Source organism: Bos taurus, chromosome 27 (assembly GCF_002263795.3).
Source record: "Bos taurus isolate L1 Dominette 01449 registration number 42190680 breed Hereford chromosome 27, ARS-UCD2.0, whole genome shotgun sequence".
In the NCBI taxonomy this organism is placed as follows: Eukaryota; Metazoa; Chordata; class Mammalia; order Artiodactyla; family Bovidae; genus Bos; species Bos taurus.
In genome coordinates, this window is record NC_037354.1 from 26,844,177 (window position 1) to 26,866,978 (window position 22,802).

General features: G+C 41.9%; 1 protein-coding gene and 1 pseudogene across 1 annotated transcript in view; one reads left to right on the forward strand and one right to left on the reverse strand.

The window, feature by feature from the left end:
- GSR (glutathione-disulfide reductase) overlaps nucleotides 1-2,751 on the reverse strand; it is a 45,010-nt gene extending 42,259 nt beyond the window's left edge. Inside the window, exon 1 of the mRNA NM_001114190.2 lies at nucleotides 2,455-2,751. Coding sequence (NP_001107662.1) covers nucleotides 2,455-2,751 — 297 coding nt within the window. The remainder of the gene's footprint in view (nucleotides 1-2,454) is intronic.
- Nucleotides 2,752-7,937: 5,186 nt separating this feature from the next.
- LOC782955 (large ribosomal subunit protein uL24-like) lies at nucleotides 7,938-8,378 on the forward strand (annotated as a pseudogene).
- Nucleotides 8,379-22,802: the final 14,424 nt, after the last annotated feature.

A 22,802-nucleotide genomic window follows, 5' to 3' on the forward strand; every position in this document is an offset into this window, starting at 1 on the left:
TGACTGTCTACAATACGTTTTGCTCCCCTATCATGCAGTAAATTTCTAGAGGGAAGATACCTTTGCCTACAAATCTTGGTATCTACCCTTTTCTCTCAATCATCTCCAGTCCAAATACTTCGCACTTAAGAGAAGTGAAGTGAAGACAGGAACAAATGAAATGTGCTTTCATTTTCCCTACACCTGTTTGGAAATCACTGCATGTAAGGAGTTTGTTATGGCACCTGCAGATAACCCAGATAATGAGAATCCTGCTGCTGCTAAATCGCTTCAGTCGAGAATCCTGGGACAAATCTAAACTCACGTTTTATCAATTAGTTACTATCTTCTCTGATAGTCAAGGCATACTACACCCTTCCTGGCATTTCAAAACCAAATCCAGTTTGATACAAGCCCAAATGGCACATCATAAAAATATGAAATGGGGGATTTTCCCCAAGAGATCAGTGTTTACTGAAAACTAAATTGTAGCAGCAGAATGGGATAAGGAAAGTGAAAGTGAAGTCACTCAGTCGTACCCCGACTCTTTGCGACCCCATGGACTATAACCTACCACGTTCCTCCGTCCATGGGATTTTCCAGGCAAGAATACTGGAGTGAGTTGCTATTTCCTTCTCCAGGAGATCTTCCCAACCCAGGGAATGAACCTGAGTCTCCCGCATTGTAAGCAGACGCTTTACCGTCTGAGCCACCAGGGAAGTCCGAGCCACCAGGGAAGTCCGAGCCACCAGCGAAGTCCGAGATAAGCAAAGCCAAGTTCTTTATAAGGAAACAGTGAGTGGCTAATTCCTAAGCTGTCCTTTGCTAGCTCTCCAAACTAGTTGATTTTTTTTTTAAATTGGAAGTAGCTGATCTCGTAATTCATCTATTTACGTTTCTAACAGGAATCTAAAAGTGGGGGCATCCCCTTCTTGATTAATACCAATTAATCAAGACAATTTAATCAAGACAATGATAAAGGATGCCACAGGCTGATTAGGACATTCACGAGGAAGAAGGAAAACGGAAAAGCAGAGAGGGACTAAAATGGGCAGCTATCAAGTGATGTCACCGGCTGTCCTGGGGGCCTCTTACTGGCACCCCTCCATCTGCTTTCTGCAGTCAGACTTCTTCGAGGCTCCGTCTGGACTAAGGTGTCACGGTACAAGTTGACCATTAAACTGTCATTTTTCCTTTCGTTGTTCCCACTTCCGTTTTGAACTTCAAAAAAGAGCACTGGACACTGGAGACAGTGTCCTGTCTCCTTTAACCTTTCACAGCTGTTAATTTTGAGTTTCATTCACATACGGTTACTGAGCAGGGACTTTGTTAAAGTGATAAGGGGCTGAAAACATACAAACCCGCTTCTGCCTTTAAGGAGTTCCCAATGTAGTGTCATTTAAGCATCTCTCTCCAAAGGAACTTCAAGAACCCATTCCCAAGTCAAGGGACTCTTAGATACAACTTTTCTTTCTTTCTTTTTTTTTGGCCGCATGCGAGGCACGCGGGATCTTAATTCCTGACCCAGGGATCGAGCTCACGACGCCTGCAACGGAATCGCAGAGTGTTACCCCTGGACCGCCAGCAAAGTCCCTGGGATAATACCAACAGCAAGTACCTCACCCAAGTTCTGCAACAGAAAAGCCCTCATCAAAAACTTGGAAACTAAATTTGTTTTTTAAATGAATAGTTTCTGAATCGCTGGATTTACAACCCTCTTTGGAGGAGAGGTAGTTTTAAAATCCCGCACCGGCCCCCCCCCCCCCCAACGAAAGATCTGTAAAATCATTTAATAGTAAATCCTACATCCACGTAAACTGCAGTCGGTGATTCTCAACCTTGGCTGCAATTCAGAATCGCCAAAGCCGAGGCTGCACCCGGGTTAGGCAGAATTTTTTTCATCTCCTCAGGTGACTTGAATGTGTAGCCAAGAGAACCGCTGCTGTAACTCATTCTGCCCTTAAAACTGAAGGGAGAGCCCCATGATCCCCAGTGAACTGCACACGCTCCATCTTTCCTCCCCCCGCCCCGGAGAGACGCGGGCGAGCGGCAATTATTCTCCACGCAGTTTTACGTTTCAAGGGTCTGGTGTTGAGATCCAGCATGGAATACAATAATACCCTTCCACCCAGAGGAGTGAGGATGTAGGAAAGTTCTGTTAAATTTAATCACCTCGGGCCACCGTTAGGATGACACCTGCGCCAGAAAGGATGCAGGCTTAGCTTCGGGGGTCGCGGATAAGTCCTTTTATACTTCCTTCCTCTATACTCGCTGGGATCCTGACTCTGACCGGCGAGGCGAAGCGGAAAGCGCTGCGCTGGCGGCGGGGGGCGGGGGTGGAGGTGGGGGTGGATCGCACTAGGGAAGAACGGAGGCTGTTCCTGCAGAAAGCAGCGGACACAAAGCGGGGCTTCGGAACGCTGCTCAGCAGGGACCCAGGAACGAGGAGAAGCGCCAGGAACCAGGGATACTCACGCATGTGCCGCCCAGCTTGTGTCTCTCCACCACGGCCGCCCGGGCGCCCAGCTCCGCCGCCCGGCGCGCGCTGGCCAGCCCGCCCGAGCCGCCGCCGATCACCAGGTAGTCGTACGAGATCTCGGCGCCGGCGCTGAGCGGCGGGCACGGCGGCTGCGGCTCCTGCTTGCATGCCATGGCGCGGGAGAAGGCGCGGGCTGCCCTGGCCGGAGGTGGCGCGGAGCTGGGGAAGGCGCGCGCCACCCGCAGCCAGCAGTGTCCCGCGCTCGCGATTAGAGTCCGGGCCAGCAGGGCCATGCGCGCGGAAGTGCGCGCCTTGGGGGTGCGGCCGGGGGCGGGCCCCGGGAGGGAGGGGGGCGTGCTGGCCCCGGGGCAGGCGCAGCCTCACCGTGACTAAGCACTCAGACGCCGCGCGGTGCTCCGCTGGGAGCGGGGCGGGGTGGGGGTGGAGCCCTCGGGCACTGCTGCCCTGGGGCGGATCGGCGCCGAGGGGCGGTGTCGACCCCTCTGCGTCCCCTCGCGCTCGGGAGCCAGCCCTCCCTGCTCCAAAGGGGGATGTCTTTCCCGATCTTGCCGCCTACGTGTTCTCCCCAGCACCTGGGTCCCCGCACCCGAGTGGCATCAGCCGGATGTAGGTTTCTGAAGTCGGATGGATGGAGGAAGGATGAATGCCCCTTTTTGTTCCCCCAGCCTTTTCTGAGCGAGCCCCTTGGGAATTGCCAGTGGCGCCCGACTTCTCCAGGAAAGGAGACTTGCCCACAATCATTTTGAGGGTGATGTTTCTCAAGGTTTAATCCGCAGGCCACCTGATCCCTGGACCCTAACCCAGATCTACTAAATCGGAAGCTTTGGGGCAGGACCCGAGCAATCTACATTTTAAACCCTCCACCCAGCCCCCATCACCACCACCAGATGATACTTTAAGCACGGTTTGGAAGGCTTTGGAACAAATGTTTTTGTGTTCAAAAGTTGAAGCATAAAGATAGCGTAGAGGTGGACACACAAAAGCATTTCCTCCCAGGGTGTAGAGACTGGGGTGTCATTTTAGAATATCTGGAGGCTCTCAACGCCACTCCACTTTGTGTGGCCAGCGCCCGTCACTCACGAGGCTGAGAGCGTTGTAGGCAGAGGAATAAAGGTCCGGTCTGAGAGAAGCTTAGGCCCCGCATGTGCCAGAGGAAGGAGAATCAACCGCAGTCCAGTTAGACTAGTATCCAATTCTTTAAGTTTTTGTTTGGATTATTTTTGTTTTCTTTGCCTGACTAAAAAGGAATACAGAAAAAAATGGGAAAGTTCCTCCTTTCACTAGACGGCCATGTAGTAAATGTAGATGAAACTGTTGAGTTTTTTTAAAAAATCATTTTACAACTATCATAGTGATCGCTGTGTCATTAAACATTAAACCATTGGGTGAAAGTTTGAGGAGGAAAGTTATTTACACAGTCAGAATATGTCCCCAAAGATTGCTTACTGATCACAAAGGGGAAACTGGTGGCTTTGCAGTAGTCCACACACCACCCTATTCCAGTGGTCAAAGGCGAATATAGTGGGACAGCTCTCATTGTGTGCCTGGCGATGCAATGCAGTGAGAAGAATACAACTTCACTTATATAGTATTCCTGCTAAAAATCTATAACCTGAATCTATTCATGAAAGCCACCTGAATCTATTCAGAAAAAGCCACAGGGTTGGAAATTATACAAATAACTGACCTGTACTCTTTAAAAGCTGTAAGTGTCTTAAAAACAAAGCAAGCTCAGGAACTATTCCAGGTTAAAGAAGATTGAAGAACTAAGAGAATGAAGGGCCAAGTTTGATCCTAGATGGGATTCTGGATGGGGAAATTTTCCTATAAAGGATGATTGGTGAAATTTGAATATGGCCTGTATAATACGTGAACTGTGAACTTCCAGATGTTCAAGCTGGTTTTAGAAAAGGCAGAGGAACCAGAGATCAAATTGCCAACATCCGCTGGATCATGGAAAAAGCAAGAGAGTTCCAGAAAAACATCTATTTCTGCTTTATTGACTATGCCAAAGGCTTTGACTGTGTGGATCACAATAAACTGTGGACAGTTCTGAAAGAGATGGGAATACCAGACCACCTGACCTGCCTCTTGAGAAATCTGTACGCAGGTCAGGAAGCAACAGTTAGAACTGGACGTGGAACAACAGACTGGTTCCAAATAGGAAAAAGAGTACGTCAAGGCTGTATATTGTCACCCTGCTTATTTAACTTCTATGCAGAATACATCATGAGAAATGCTGGGCCGGAAGAAGCACAAGCTGGAATCAAGATTGCCAGAGAAATATCAATAACCTCAGATATGCAGATGATACCACCCTTGTGGCAGAAAGTGAAGAGGAACTAAAAAGCCTCTTGATGAAAGTGAAAGAGAGTGAAAAATTTGGCTTAAAGCTCAACATTCAGAAAACTAAGATCATGGCATCTGGTCCCATCACTTCATGGCAGATAGATGGGGAAACAGTGTCAGACTTTATTTTTCTGGGCTCCAAAATCACTGCAGATGGTGATTGCAGCCATGAAATTAAAAGACGCTTATTCCTTGGAAGGAAAGTTATGACCAACCTAGATAGCATATTCAAAAGCAGAGACATTACTTTGCCAACAAAGGTCCGTCTAGTCAAGGCTGTGGTTTTTCCAGTGGTAATGTATGGATGTGAGAGTTGGACTGTGAAGAAAGCTGAGCACCGAAGAATTGATGCTTTTGAACTGTGGTGTTGGAGAAGACTCTTCAGAGTCCCTCGGACTGCAAGGAGATCCAACCAGTCCATTCTGAAGGAGATCAGCCCTGGGATTTCTTTGGAAGGAATGATGCTAAAGCTGAAATTCCAGTACTTTGGCCACCTCATGCAAAGAGTTGACTCATTGGAAAAGACTCTGATGCTGGGAAGGATTGGGGGCAGGAGGAGAAGGGGACGACAGAGGATGAGATGGCTGGATGGCATCACCGACTTAATGAACGTGAGTCTGAGTGAACTCCGGGAGTTGGTGATAGACAGGCCTGGCGTGCTGAGATTCACGGGGTCGCAAAGAGTCAGACACGACTGAGCGACTGAACTGAACTGTACTGTATAATATACAATAATACTACATTGATGTTAAGTTTCCTGAGTTTGAGAATTGTACTGTGGCTAAATAAGAGAATATCCTTGTTCTTAAGAAATATTCGCAAGTACTTAGGAGTAAAGAGTCTGAGTCAGAGAAACTTGGTTTCGTATACGCCTCAACACCGCCTCCCCCACCCCAAAGGCACTATCATAGTCACTTAATCCCTCTGAGAGTCATTTCTTCATGTGTGAAGTAGGAAGACTGACAGAAAGAAGACAGGCATGTCAAACAAAGAAAATAACTTAGAGTGGAGGAAGTGAGCTAGCAGTAAGAGGAAGTAGTAAGCAGAGCAGTGCTGATTGGCTGAACCATAGGCAGCTTGAAGCGGGCGATGGGAGATGGGTGGAGGAGTCCTGGAAAGCCTTGCTAGTAAGCAGGCTAAGGTGTTTAGACATTATTCCACAGGCAGTAGCCTCTGGAGATTTCTCAGAGGTGTCTTTCCCTGGAAATAGATGAAATGGATTGGAAATGGTGAAACTGGCAGTGTAGGAGGCAAAGCTAATAGGTATTGAGAACAGACAGGAAGGAACAGATTGGACAAACTAAGGAAGTGAAATTGACAGATCGGGGAGAGGGCACAAGAGTCAAAGATGACAAGTCTTGAACCAGGAAATATGGGAGGACAATGATGCCATAAAGCAAACATAAAGATGATGAATGGAGGTCAAGGTCTATATCTCTGCTGGTTTTAATACAGAAAACTTTCCATCCCCTAAGTACATAATCCCATGCAATATGTTGAACAAAGATTCATAATGTATTATTTGAATCTAAAATATTTTATGGTCAGGACTTCCCTGGTGGCCCAATGGCTGAGACGTCATACTCTCAGTGCAGGGGACCCGGGTTTGATCCCTAGTCCAGGAACTAGATCCCACATGCTGCAACTGAGATTGAAGATACTACATGCAGCTAAGGACCCAGTGCAGGCAAATAAATAAATAAATAAAAATATTTAAATATATATATTATATTCATGTAAATGTTTTTCCTTTTTGAACTTCTGACTTAGGTGGGAAGGAACAGGTAGCCATATCCCCAGCACTTGAAGACTTCAGACTGTACCTAAACTCTCTCTTCTTCAATCAAAGAAATATTAGTTAAAGAAAAAATTTAGTAAATGTAGCTAATAAGAGGTAGTTTCAGGATGCTGAGAATGAAAATCAACTAAGTTATTCAAGTGTGGCAGTCTTATGACATCATTATAATCTACCATAATTTGTAAGGAACAGCAGAGGAAAGCATCTATTTCATGTTTTAATAATTTCATCATTAATTTTTTCTTTTGACCACTAGACAATTTTAGGTGATTTCCACAAAGACACTGTGAAATATTTGTCAAAATAATAAAGTGTAAGTGAAAGTTAGTCACTCAGTTGTGTCTGAATCTTTGTGACCCCATGGACTGTAGCACACCAGGCTCCTCTGTCCATGGAATTCTCCAGGAAAGAATATTGGCGTGGGTTGCCATATTGCCAGTGATTAATATGGATTGAACCAAGCACTGTCCTGAAGAGCTTTCTTAGGGATTTCTCTGGTGATCCAATGGCTAAGATTCCACGCTCCCAATGCAGGGGGCCTGGGTTCGATCCCTGGTCAGGGAACTAGATCTTGCATGCCACAACTAAAGATCCCACAAGCTGCAATGAAGATTGAAGATCCCACATGCCACAAATCAGGCCTGGCACAACCAAATCAATCAGTCAATATATATATATTTTAAACATAGCTTTATTAAGCATGATGGTAAGAGCTTTCTGTTATCCCCTCCTGAACCCAAGAAATAAATAATATTATCATCTCCATTTTGGAAATAGAGACCAAGGCTCAAAGACAGTAAATGCCTTAACTTGAATAAGATGACACAGTTGGTGAATGGCAGAGCTGGGATTCAGATCCTGACTCTAAACCATATTTTCTTGACCATTACTGGAAAGAAATCATCAAAGATATTGTCTCAGTGAGAATACAAGATCCAAGTTTTTTTAAGTGGTTTTTTTTTAATTTGTTTTGTAGGAGAAAATGTTCAATATCGCTTTTTATTTTGTTAAAAGAACTTGTAGCCTCATACTTCCCTGGTAGTACAGAGGTTAACAATCTGCCCACCAATGCAGTAGACACTGGTTCGCTCCCTGGTCTGGGGAGATCCCACATGCCTCAGGGCAGCTAAGCCCATGCACCACAACTGCTGAAGCCTATGCGCCGAGAGCCCAGGGTCTACAACAAGAGAAGCCTCCACAGTGAGAAGCGCAAGCACGGCAACTAGAGAGCCACCCCTGCTCACCACAACTAGAGAAAGCCCTCACACAGCGACGAAGACCCAGTGCACCCAATAAAACATTTCAAAAATTGTTCTTCCCTTCTGTGGCCATCGCTGAAGCACTATCGGCCAAAATGAAGTTCAATCCCTTTGTGACTTCTTACGGAAGCAAAAACCGAAAAAGGCATTTCAATGCGCCTTCCCACATTCTCAGGAAATTTATGTCTTCTCTTTCTAAAGAGCTAAGACAGAAGTACAACATTCAGTCCATGCCCATCCGAAAGGATGATGAACTTCAGGTTGTATGAGGGCATTACAAAGGGCAGCAAATTGGCAAAATAGTTCAGGTTTACAGGAAGAAATACGTCATTTGCATTGAACGAGTGCAGTGGGAGAAGGCTAATGGCATGACTGTCCATGTGCGCATTCACCCCAGCAAGTAGTTATCACCTGACTAAAACTGGACAAAGCCTGCCAAAAGATCCTTGAACGTAAACCCAAATCTTGCCAAGTAGGAAAGGAAAAGGGCAAATATAAGGAAGAAACAATTAAGAAGATGTAGGAATAAAGTCATCTTGTCTATAGCTTTCATTAAAAACTGTTAAAATGAAAAAAAAATTTAATTGTAGCCTCTCCCTATGCCTCTCCCTTTTTTCTAAAGTGTAATTTATAGGAAATGTATTCATGACTCATAAGTGATATTTATATTACAACTCTGTCTTCTTTTAAGCTAATAGGTCAAGAGCTATTGTTAGAAGGAAGGTAGAAATGGTACTCCAATAAACAATCTGAGAAGTCCGTACAGGAAATAGTAGTACACAAAGAAGCTTGCACATCCCAGTTGCTCAATGAAATATAAATTTCTCATGATGCATATGTGAAAATAATTACAGTTATTTATAAGAGGGATAGAAATAATGAGAAAGAAATAATATAAGGATTACTCAATTACACAATTTCATTGTTTCGTATTGAGAAAACGAATGAATACTGAAGAGACAGAGAACAATAACTATAATTGAATGTGAGATTAACAAAAAGCAAGTTTTATAATAAGAGGAATTTTTCCAAGGGAAAGAGCAAGGCTCCTTTGTTGGAAAATAGGCCACTCCCTCAGAAGACATATCGAGACAGAAATCATATACGCACTGATTACCCTTTTGATCTCTAATTGTTTTGCTAATGTATTTTCAAAGAATATAGGTGGGGGAGATGATTAAAAAGCTTTAGAAATAACATATACCTATTCTGAATCTAAACATGTTTTATTATTTCTGTAATCACTTCTTTTTTTACAATGTATATTTCATCCCCATGACTTACTTGTTTTGTAAGTTTATGCCTCTTAATCTCCCTCACCTGCTCATTCCTTTACCCATCACCTCCCACTCCAGCAGCCACCTGTTTCTTCTCTGTGTATATGATGGTTTCTGTTTTGAGTGTCATTTGTTTTGCTTTTTAGATTCCACATATAAGTAAAATCATACACTATTTGTTTTTCTCTGTCTGCCTTATTTTACATAGCATTGTAGCCTCTAGTTTCCTTCATGTTATCACAAATGATAATATCCCATTCTTTTTTATGACTGGGTCGTATTCCATTTCATTCTTTATCCATTCATCTATCCATGGGCACTTAGGTTGCTTCCTTATTTTGGTTATTTGAATAAGACCGAGATGAACTTATGGTTGCATATACCTTTTCAAATTAGTGTTTTTGTTTTCCTTGGGAAAATATCCAGAAGTGGAATTGCCGGATCATAGGGTCATCCTATTTTTAATTTCTAGAGGAAATGCCACACTGTTTTCCATAGTCACTGTCCAATTTATATTTCCATCAAGAGTACACAAGTGTTCTCTTTTCTCCACATCATCACCAACACCTGTTATTTGTTGTCTTTTTGATAATAGCCACTCACAGGTGTGAGGTGATATCTCATTGTGGGTTTGATTTACATCACCCTGATGATTAGTGATGTTGAGCATCTTTTCATGTGTCTGTTGGCCATCTGTATCTCTTCTTTGGAGAATGTCCATTCAGATCCTCTCCCATTTTCAAATCAGGGTTGTTTGTTTTTTTTGATGTTGAATTGTTGGAGTTCTTTGTATATTTTTGATATTATATCAGATATATCTGGACAGATCACCCAGACAGAAAAGCAGTAGGGAAACACTGGCCTTACACAACACATTAGATCAGATGGATACATGTAACACTCCTTCCAAAAGCAGTGGAATACATTCTTTTTTCAAATACACATGGAACATTCTCCAGGATACATCACATGCTAGCCACAAGTCTCAATAAATGTAAGAAGACTGAAATCATATCAAGCATCTTCTCCTACCACAACGCTATGAGACTGGAAATCAACTATAAGCTAATGGGCTTCCCTGGTAGCTCAGCTGGTAAAGAATCTGCCTGCAATGTGGGAGACTTGGGTTCCATACCTGGGTTGTGAAGGTCCCCTGGAGAAGGGAATGGCTACCCACTTCAGTATTCTGGCCTGGAGAATTCCATGGACTTTCCATGGGGGTCACAAAGAGTCGGACACAACTGAGTTTTTATGTAACTTTTTAAGTTAATAAAAAACCTGCACAATAGCACAAATACATGGAAGGCTAAACAATATGCTACTAAACAACCAATGGGTCGATGAATAAATCAAAGAAGAAAATTTTAAAATACCCAGAGATATGTGAAAATGGAAACACAATGATTCAGAATCCATTGCTGTTGCTGTTTAATCACTAAGTGATGTCTGACTCTTTGCAACTGCATGCACTATAGCCCACCAGGCTCCTGTGCCTATGGAATTTTCCAGGCAAGAATACTGGAGTGGGTTGCCTTCTCCAGGGGACCTTCCCGACCCAGGGATTGAACCTGCAGCCCCTGATGCATCTCCTGCATCGAAGGCGGATTCTTTACCCCTGAGTCAAATCTATGGGGTGCAGCAAAAGAAGCTCTAAGAGGGAATTTTATAGCAATACAGGCCTACTTCAGGAAACAAGAAAAACCTCAAATTAGTAACCTACCTTATACCTACAGAAACTAGAAAAATAAGAACAAATAATACCCAAAGTTAATAGAAGGAAAGAAATAAGAAAGATCAGAGCAGAAATAAATTGAGACCTAAAAAAAATTTGGAAAGATCAATGAAACTAAGAGCTGGCTCTTTGAAAAGATTAGAAAAAAATTTAAAAAAAAAACAGATAAACTTTTACCCAGATCCATCAAGGGAAAAAAAAAAAAGAGCAGGCCCAAATCGATAAAATCAGAAATTAAAAAAGAGACATTATAGTTGACACCATAGAAATATAAAGGATCATAAGAGATAACTATGACCAATTATACACCAATAAAATGGGCAATCCAATCATTCCAATCCCAAAGAAAGGCAATGCCAAAGAATGTTCAAACTATGGCACAGTTGCATTCATCTCACACACTAGTAAAGTAATGCTCAAAATTCTCCAAGCCAGGCTTCAGCAATATGTGAACCATGAACTTCCTGATGTTCAAGCTGGTTTTAGAAAAGGCAGAGGAACCAGAGATCAAATTACCAACATCCGCTGGATCATGGAAAAAGCAAGAGAGTTCCAGAAAAACATCTATTTTTACTTTATTGACTATGCCAAAGCCTTTGACTGTGTGGATCACAATAAACTGTGGAAAATTCTGAAAGAGATGGGAATACCAGGCCACCTGATCTGCCTCTTGAGAAATCTGTACGCAGGTCAGGAAGCAACAGTTAGAACTGGACATGGAATAACAGACTGGTTCAAAATAGGAAAAGGAGTACGTCAAGGCTGTATATTGTCACCCTGTTTATTTAACTTCTATGCAGAGTACATCATGAGAAACACTGGACTGGAAGAAGCACAAGCTGGAATCAAGATTGCCGGGAGGAATATCAATAACCTCAGATATGCAGATGACATCACCCTTATGGCAGAAAGTGAAGAGGAACTCAAAAGCCTCTTGATGAAAGTGAAAGTGGAGAGTGAAAAAGTTGGCTTAAAGTTCAACATTCAGAAAACTAAGATCATGGCATCCGGTCCCATCACTTCATGGGAAATAGATGGGGAAACAGTGGAAACAGTGTCAGACTTTATTTTTCTGGGCTCCAAAATCACTGCAGATGGTGACTGCAGCCATGAAATTAAAAGACGCTTACTCCTTGGAAGGAAAGTTATGACCAACCTAGATAGCATATTCAAAAGCAGAGATATAACTTTGCCAACAGAGGTTTGTCTAGTCAAGGCTATGGTTTTTCCTGTGGTCATGTATGGACGTGAGAGTTGGACTGTGAAGAAAGCTGAGCGCCGAAGAATTGATGCTTTTGAACTGTGGTGTTGGAGAAGACTCTTGAGAGTCCCTTGGACTGCAAGGAGATCCAACCAGTCCATTCTGAAGGAGATCAGTCCTGGGATTTCTTTGGAAGGAATGATGCTAAAGCTGAAACTCCAGTACTTTGGCCACCTCATGCGAAGAGCTGACTCATTGGAAAAGACTCTGATGCTGGGAGGGATTGGGGGCGAGAGGAGAAGGGGACGACAGAGGATGAGATGGCTGGATGGCATCACTGACTCGATGGATGTGAGTCTGAGTGAACTCCGGGAGTTGGTGATGGACAGGGAGGCCTGGCGTGCTGCAATTCATGGGGTCGCAAAGAGTTGGACACCACTGAGTGACTGATCTGATCTGATCTGAAAATGGGCAATCTAGGAGGAATGGAGGAGAAGGCGATGGCACCCCACTCCAGTACTCTTTCTTGCCTGGAAAATCCCATGGACGGAGGAGCCTGGTAGGCTGCAGTCCGTGGGGTTGCAAAGAGTCGAACACGACTGAGCGACTTCATTTTCTCTTTTCACTTTCATGCATTGGAGAAGGAAATGGCAACCCAGTCCAGTGTTCTTGCCTGGAGAATCTCAGGGACGGGGGAGTCTGTTGGGCTGCCATCTATGGGGTCGCACAGAGTCGGACACGACTGAAGCGACTTAGCAGCAGCAGGAGGAATGGACAAATTCTTAGAAACGTGCAATATACCAAAACTGAACCAGTAAAACTTACAAAATACGAGCAGACTAATTACCAGTAAGGAAACTGAATCAGTAATTTAAAAATCAGACAAGAAAAAGAAATAAGAGCAATTCAAATTGGAAAGGAAGAAGTAAATCTGTCCCTGCAGATTATACTATATTTAGAAAATCCTAAAGATGCCACCAAAAAATTATTAGAACTATATATATATATATATATATAAAATTAGTTCTATATACTATACATATATATATACATACACACAGTGAAATACTGCTCAGTCATAAAAAATGATGAAATTTTGCCATCTGTAACATCATGGATGGACTTGAAAGGTATTATGCTAAGTGAAATAAGGGGTGGGATGTGGGAGGGAGGCTCAAGGAGAAGACATATGGTTGATTCATGTTGATGTATGGCAGAAACGAACACAATATTGTAAAGCAATTATCTATGCTTCAATTTAAAATACATTTTTTAAAAAGACAAATACTGTATGGTATTATTTATATATGGAATCTAAAAATAAAGCAAACTAGTGCATATAACAAAAGGACTCACAGATATAGAGAACAAATTACCAGTTACCACTGGGGAGAGAGAAGTGACAAGACGCAAGATATGATTAGGGGATTAAGAGGTACAATAGATACACTGTTAGGTATTAAATAAATAAGCTACAAGGATATATTGTACAACATAGGGAATATTGCCAATATTTATTAATAACTATAAGTGGAGTATAATCTTCAAACATTGTGAATCACTGTGTTGTACACTTATAACTTATATAATATTGTACCTCAACTATATCTCAATTGTTTTTATTCTTTTTTCAATTTTTTAAAAGGGAGAAAAGAATAATACAGTGAACATCCACACATTTTGGCTTAAGAAATGAAGTTTTACCACACTGTATAGCTCCAAATATCCATCCCTTTTCCATCCTCCTTCCTCTCTTCAGAGGTAATCACTATCCTCAACTGGGTCTTTATCACTTCTCTTTTCTTGGAATTAAATGTCCCTCATCAGAAAAACAGACATCCATGTTCTTATATTGGAATACTATGCATAAGTGAAAATAAATTCAGTTCAGTTCAGTTCAGTCGCTCAGTCGTGTCCGACTCTTTGTGACCCCATGAATCGCAGCACGCCAGGCCTCCCTGTCCATCACCAACTCTCAGAGTTCACTCAGACTCACATCCATCGAGTCAGTGATGCCATCCAGCCATCTCATCCTCTGTCGTCCCCTTCTCCTCCTGCCCCCAATCCCTCCCAGCATCAGAGTCTTTTCCAATGAGTCAACTCTTCACATGAGGTGGCCAAAGTACTGGAGTTTCAGCTTTAGCATCATTCCTTCCAAAGAAATCCCAGGGCTGATCTGCTTCAGAATGGACTGGTTGGATCTCCTTGCAGTCCAAGGGACTCTCAAGAGTCTTCTCCAACACCACAGTTCAAAAACTTAGGGCTATACATATTAACTTTGAACAATTTAACATAACATTAAATGAGAAAAGAATATATTAAAGTTTGCAAAACAATATTATTTTACTTAGAGTTACATAATATGCTAACATTTGAAACTTTTCCATATATATATATATATATATTTAGAAAATTTTAAAAATCATCCATAATTTCACCACTCTGATGTAGCCATTTTTCCTTGTTGGCCTATTTTAAAGTCATGTCTGCTAATTCAATCATCTATGTAATTTCTGAGTCTGTTTCCCCTGCTTTTCTTCTGCTTATGTGTCACCTTCTCCTGCTTCTTGTCATACCTAGTTATTTTTTAATTTAATGGCTGAGGGACTTCCCTGGTGGTCCAGTGTTAAGACTCCAGACTCCCAAGTCAGGAGGCCCAGGTTTGATCCCTGGTCATGGAACTAGGCTCTTCCCTGGTGGCTCAGATGGTAAAGCATCCGAATATAATGCGGGAGACCCAGGTTCAATCCCTGTTTCGGGAAGAACCCCTGCAGACGGAAATAGCAACCACTCCAGTACTCTGCCTGGAAAATCCCATGGTCGGAGTAGCCTGGTAGGCTACAGTCCATGGGACTGCAAAGAGTCAGACACGACTTAGCGACTTCACTTCACTTCATGGAACTAGATCCCACGTTCTGCGAGAGCCAAAAAAGCTGCCACAGCAAAAAAAAAAAAAAGGTATTTTAAAAAATGTAATGGTTAACATGATATTGAATATCTGAATTTTGTTCTTTTTCTTTAAAAGTGTTGCTCTTTGTTTTTGCAGAAAGTTGTTACTTATGGATCAAATTGATCCTTTTATGACTTCTTTTCTAAAGTCAACTTGATCCTTTTGTGACTTCTTTTCTAAAGTTTTTTTAGAGCAGTTCTAAAGAAGCCTTTAAGTAAAACTCTCTTGTGGTCTCATAAATGCCTCACAGAATGGTCAGAAAACCATGGTCTACAGGCCAAATCTAGCCCATGGACTGTTTTTGTAAATAAAGTTTTATTGGAACACAGCCATAACCATTTGATTATTTATTACGAATGGCTGCCTTTGTGCCACAATAGTAGAGCTAAGTATTTGACATAGAGACTACATGACCTGCAAAGCTTAAAATATTTGCTATCTACTCATTTATAGAAATGACCGCTACCTGGTCATTTACATAAAATGTTTGTTTATTCCTCTCCTAGAGGGAGGACTTCGATGCTGGTCAGTTAGAGTCTAAATGTTTCCTTACTTACATGAGCTGTATGGTTCAATCACCTTACAGCTCCCTGATCAGTCTTTGCCTGCCCTTGTGGAGTTTCTCCCTCCACCTGTGGAGCTTAGGATCCCAAGTAGATTTCTGGAATCACTCTGAAAAATAAATATGGCATTTTCTTACAAAACTAAAAATGTGTTTACTATCAGTTCAGTTCAGTCACTTGGTCATGTCCAATTCTTTGCGACCCCATGGACTGCAGCAAGCCAAGCTTCCCTGTCCATCACCAACTCCCAGAGCCTACTCAAACTCACGTCCATCCCATCAGTGATGCCATCCAACCATCTTGTCCTCTGTCGTCCAATTCTCCTCCCACTTTCAATCTTTCCCAGCATCAGGGTCTTTTCAAATGAGTCAGCTCTTTGCATCAGGTGGCCAAAGTATTGGAGTTTCAGCTTCAGTCCAATATTCAGGACTGATTTCCTTCAGGATGGACTGGTTGTATCTCCTTGCAGTCCAAGGGACTCTCAAGAGTCTTCTCCAACACCCCAGTTCAAAAGCATCAATTCTTCTGCACTCAGCTTTCCTTATAGTCCAACTCTCATATCCATACATGACTACTGGAAAAATGATAGCTTTGACTAGAAGGATCTTGGTTGGCAAAGTAATGTCTCTACTTTTTAATATGCTGTCTAGGTTGGTCATAGTTTTTCTTCCAAAGAGCAAGCATCTTTTAATTTCATGGCTGCAGTCACCATCTGCAGTGTTTTTGGAGCCCCCCAAAATAAAGTCTCTCACTGTTTCTATTGTGAGAGAATAAATAATGATACACTTAACTTGTATAAATCTCAAGGAGTGTATATTGAGTAAAAAAAGACCATGAACTCCTTATTGCCAAATTCAGACTTAAACTGAAGAAAGTAGGGAAAACCACTAGACCATTCAGGTATGACCTAAATCAAATCCCTTATGATTATACAGTGGAAGTGAGAAATAGATTTAAGGGCCTAGATCTGATAGATTGAGTGCCTGATGAGCTATGGAATGAGGTTCGTGACATTGTACAGGAAACAGGGATCAAGACCATCCCCATGGAAAAGAAATGCAAAAAAGCAAAATGGCTTTCTGGGGAGGCCTTACAAATAGCTGTGAAAAGAAGAGAAGCGAAAAGCAAAGGAGAAAAGGAAAGATATAAACATCTGAATGCAGAGTTCCAAAGAATAGCAAGAAGAGATAAGAAAGCCTTGTTCAGCGATCAATGCAAAGAAATAGAGGAAAACAACAGAATGGGAAAGACTAGAGATCTCTTCAAGAAAATCAGAGATACCAAAGGAACATTTCATGCAAAGATGGGCACAATAAGGACAGAAATGGTATGGACCTAACAGAAGCAGAAGATATTAAGAAGAGGTGGCAAGAATACACAGAAGAACTGTACAAAAAAGATCTTCACGACCCAGATAATCACAATGGTGTGATCGCTGACCTAGAGCCAGACATCCTGGAATGTGAAGTCAAGTGGGCCTTAGAAAGCATCACTATGAACAAAGCTAGTGGAGGTGATAGAATTCCAATTGAGCTATTTCAAATCCTGAAAGATGATGCTGTGAAAGTGCTACACTCAATATGCCAGCAAATTTGGAAAACTCAGCAGTGGCCACAGGACTGGAAAAGGTCAGTTTTCATTCCAATCCCAAAGAAAGGCAATGCCAAAGAATGCTCAAACTACCGCACAATTGCACTCATCTCATACGCTAGTAAAGTAATGCTCAAAATTCTCCAAGCCAGGCTTCAGCAATATGTGAACCGTGAACTTCCTGATGTTCAAGCTGGTTTTAGAAAAGGCAGAGGAACCAGAGATCAAATTACCAACATCCGCTGGATCATGGAAAAAGCAAGAGAGTTCCAGAAAAACATCTATTTCTGCTTTATTGACTATGCCAAAGCCTTTGACTGTGTGGATCACAATAAACTGTGGGAAATTCTGAAAGAGATGGGAATACCAGACCACCTGACCTGCCTCTTGAGAAACCTGTATGTAGGTCAGGAAGCAACAGTTAGGACTGGACATGGAACAACAGACTGGTTCCAAATAGGAAAAGGAGTACGTCAAGGCTGTATATTGTCACCCTGCTTATTTAACTTCTATGCAGAGTACATCATGAGAAACACTGGACTGGAAGAAACACAAGCTGGAATCAAGATTGCCAGGAGAAATATCAATAACCTCAGATATGCAGATGACACCACCCTTATGGCAGAAAGAGAAGAGGAACTAAAAAGCCTCTTGATGAAGGTGAAAGTGGAGAGTGAAAAAGTTGGCTTAAAGCTCAACATTCAGAAAACGAAGATCATGGCATCCGGTCCCATCACTTCATGGGAAATAGATGGGGAAACAGTGGAAACAGTGTCAGACTTTATTTTGGGGGGCCCCAAAATCACTGCAGATGGTGACTGCAGCCATGAAATTAAAAGACGCTTACTCCTTGGAAGGAAAGTTATGACCAACCTAGATAGCATATTCAAAAGCAGAGACATTACTTTGCCGACAAAGGTTCGTCTAGTCAAGGCTATGGTTTTTCCTGTGGTCATGTATGGATGTGAGAGTTGGACTGTGAAGAAGGCTGAGCGCCGAAGAATTGATGCTTTTGAACTGTGGTGTTGGAGAAGACTCTTGAGAGTCCCTTGGACTGCAAGGAGATCCAACCACTCCATTCTGAAGGAGATCAGCCCTGGGATTTCTTTGGAAGGAATGATGCTAAAGCTGAAACTCCAGTACTTTGGCCACCTCATGCGAAGAGTTGACTCATTGAAAAAGACTCTGATGCTGGGAGGGATTGGGGGCAGGAGGAGAAGGGGACGATAGAGGATGAGATGGCTGGATGGCATCACTGACTCGATGGACGTGAGTCTGAGTGAACTCCGGGAGTTGGTGATGGACAGGGAGGCCTGGTGTGCTGCGATTCATGGGGTGGCAAAGAGTCAGACACGACTGAGCGACTGATCTGATCTGATCTGATCTCAAAAGCCAATATTAAAATTTTTAATATGACTCAATATTTTTTTAAAGTTTTTAAAAGTATTTATTTATTTGGCCGTGCCAGGCTTTAGTTGCAGCATGTGGGATCCAGTTTTCTGACCAGGGACCAAAGCTGGTCCCCTGCACTGGGAGCACAAGAGTCCCAGTTGCTGGTTTGTTTTTAAACATGCTTATATGGGTACTCAAGGAACGGTACAATTAATATAAGTGAATTTTAAAAAAAGATGTGCATTTCGTTGTAGTTAATGAACTCCAGTATTCTGGCCTGGAGAATTCCATGGGGTATAGTCTATGGGGTCACAAAGAGTCAGACATGACTGAGGGACTTTCACTTCATGTCAATGAATGCTGTACAATTACACTTTACATAATATTCTTGAAACAACAAACTTAAAAGATGGAGAACAGATTACTGGTTGCCTGGGGTATGGTGGTGATGAAGGATAGAAAATGAAGTGCCTGTGGCTATAAAAAAGTAGGGCAAGAGATAGTGATGGAGCTATTATTATGTGTTATGTATCTCGACTAGTGGCGGTCACAGGAAACACAGGTAATAACTCCGTATACAGCACCGACAAATGAGTGTACGTAAAACTGGTAAGATCTGAGCAAGCTTGATAGATTGTGTCAATATAAATTTCCTGTTTATATAAATCCTGTACTATAATTTTGAATGAATTTGCCAGTGGGGGAAACTGAGTAAAGAATGCATGTGCTCCCTCTGTATTCTCTCTTATAACTCTATGTGAACCTAAAATTATCTCAAAATAAAAAGTTTAAAAAATCGTGATGTGTGTACAAAGCTTAATGAAAACAGCACATTTTCTATCATTCCATTTATAGAAGTCCTGTGTGTGCGCAGTTGCTCAGTTGTGTCCAACTCTTTGCAACCTCATGGACTATAGCCTGCCAGGCTTCTCTGTCCATGGGATTTTAAATGTTTTAAAAGAGACAGAGCTCATCTATAGTAGAAAGAAAAAATCAAAACAATGGTTACTTTCTGGGAAAAATTTTGTTATCTTGCACTAGTATATGAGGTTAAGAAACAAGACAAGAGGCCTAAAACGGATTGATTATGAGAATCCCCACACCACCAAATGCAGAATTTACTTACAGCTTCAGCTCTCCCAGAAATGGAATCACCTGATCAGCACTAGGTAGGGAATCTACTTCTTGGACCGCTGCCATCCTCTAAAATAGCCTTGCAATAACCAACCTGCTGTTTTGCCTAAAATAACTTCCGTGTTGCTCTTCCCTTTTGCCTAGTAAAGTCTTTCATTTTCTTGGCTCCCCAGAGCTCTTTTCTATCAGGATAGAAGGTTTGAATCAACTTTTGCTCAAACTCTCAAAATTTTTAACATGTTTCAGTTTATCTTTTAACAATGATTATGTTGGAATCCAAGGAAGGGTAGAGTTAAGATGTTAGCTTTTCACTGTAGTTAATGAAATGCATGCTGAAGTATATATTTGAAGTATGCAGACACATATGATATAGTTAATGATATGCACAGTGAAGTATCTTGGGGAAAATGTTCTAAAGTCTCCAACTATGAAATGAATCAAAATAAGACCTATTGATGAATGGATAGATTGACAGATATATGATCATATGTATACATATGATCATATGTAAAAATGTGGGCTTCCCGGGTGGCTCAGAGGTAAAGAACCCACCTGCCAAACCAGGAGATGCAAGGACACAGGTTTGATCCCTGGATTGGAATGATCCCCTGAAGAAGGAAATGGCAACCTACTCCAGTATTCTGGCCTGGAAAACCCCATGGCAGGCTACAGTCCATGGGGTTGTACAGTCATACATGACTTAGCAGTTAAACAACAAACGACATAATAAAATGTGGGTGTATGGATAGTCATTTTAAATTTATTCAACTTTTTTGTCTGAAAATTGTCATAAGCTATAGAAAAACTTAACTAGTTTTTTTTAAATACAAAAATTTCAAATATTAGGTAACATAAGCAGTTCTGTTGTTGTTACTCAGTCACTCAGTCGTGTCTTACTCTTTGCAACCCCACGGACTGTAGCACACCAGGCTTCCCTGTCCTTCCCCATCTTCCGGAGTGTAGATTCTCTTAATACATACAATTCATGCTACGTGTTAATAAACATTTTCCCCCCAATCAAATATGATTCGATTTTAAAATGTGATGGCAATCCTACTTAAATTTTTTTTAAATTTATTTGGCTGCACCAGGTCCCAGCTATAGCACACAAGATCCTTAGTTGCAGGATGTAAACTCCTAGCTGTGGCATGTGGGATTTAGTTCCCCAACCAGGACCAAACCCTGGCCCCCTGCATTGGGAGTACAGAGTCCTAGCCACTGGACTACCACAGAAGTCTCGACAATCCTACTTTTTTACACATAAAGAAAACTGGTAGCATCACTTCTTAAATATAAAAAAATGTGAAATTTGTGTTTTAAGAATGCTAATAGAGAATGACTTAATATAAACTATCAAGATTTAAAAGTCCCTTCCTCTTATACCAGGGTTTCCCTGGTAGCTCAGATGGTAAAGAATCAGACTGCAATGCAGGAAACCCTGATTCAATCCTGGGTCAGGAAGATTCCCCCAGAGAAGGGAATGGCAACCCACTCCAGTATATCCATACCTGGAAAATCCCACGGACAGAGGAGCCTGGTGGGCTACAGTCCATGGAGTCACAAGGAGTTGGACATGACTGAGCAACTAACACATCATTTCTTCCTCTTATGCAATACTCAAAGTGTTCATATAAGATTTTATTGTAAGAACTGAAACACCTATAAACAATAGCTTAATTATGATCACTGAGAACTGTGACCTTACATCAATCAACATGACTTTCCTTTTTGTTCCAGGAAATTCTTGCCAACAAGGATAGCTGTAAATCAGCACATAACTTAATTGCCTTCACTGTTAGCTTTATAAACTTCCTGAAAATCTAATTATGTGAACAACAGGTTACTCATCTGGGTAAAAAGCTTCCCTCTCATGCACTAAGAAGCTGAATTGGTCACTCAATTGGGAAAATTCCCGTTCTTATCAAAAAGAGGCCACATCTGCCGTCAAGTCCTGCATCCTGCTATGTCCACCAGAACTAAACTCTTATACCATGTACTATGTCTAATCCCAGTTAGAGCTCAACATCAGAAAGACTACCTTAAACCCTTCCAACCTAGATTTGAAAAGCCTTATAAAAATCATCCTTGAACTCCCCTCTAAGACACTACAAAAATTATGATACATCAGTATTCTCCCTTAATGCAGTGAGAAACTTGGTTTTAGTTGAATAGGTTAGTTTGGTGGTCTGGTGGGAGGAAGGGGTGGATAGAAGTAGATAACTGTGGTGAAGAGACTTCACAGTCAACAAAGTTTGGGAAATGTGTTAAAACATCATGCAAATCTTAGAGTATGTGGGAAGCTCCACTTTACTGTTCTGACAGACACTCATTGCTGTCATCAACAGATTATACTAGGAATACAGAGAGAGGAAGCAAAATGCTTAAACAAGGAAATCACACCAAAATGAAGACAGATAAGAAGTGTGGAACTTCCTTTCTTTCCTTTCTTCATGTAGACAAAAAATGAGAAGCTCTGAGTCAATATAGTTAATTACTTCATTGGTATGCCATATGAAAATTTATAATACTTCATCTAGACTCATTTTGAGTTTGTGCCCTCCTATTTTGCACCTTTACTTCCAGGATAAAGTTCTTAGCCTACAAAGCCAAGCCCTGTGTGCTCCTAACTGCAACCTACCTCTAGGCACCTCCACTCAAATTTGAAACTGCAATATTTTAATTCCTGGATTTTCTGCATTCAATTTCCTAAACTTGAAATCCCACTCTTCCTCTTGCCCCCTTTCCCAATTCCTAACCTTTAGGACATAATTTAGGCATGATTTCCTTCAGGAAAGCCTTCAAGCCCTCGCTGGGGATAGGGTTCTACAGCCCCGTGCCCATCCTTATCACAACACTCAAGCACTGGCTGTGTTTATCTGTTTACAAGGCTACTAAACTGAGTTTCTGAGCTTTCTGGGGGCAAATTCACTAACTTACACGTATTTGAGTCTCATAAATCCTCCGGGCAGCAAACTGTGGGGCTCAATAAATGTTAGCTGAACTAAATGCCAGGGTGGGGAAAATTGATGGCTAGGTCAGAAAATGAACTTTCAAAGCATGAAAGCTTGTAAACTGCAA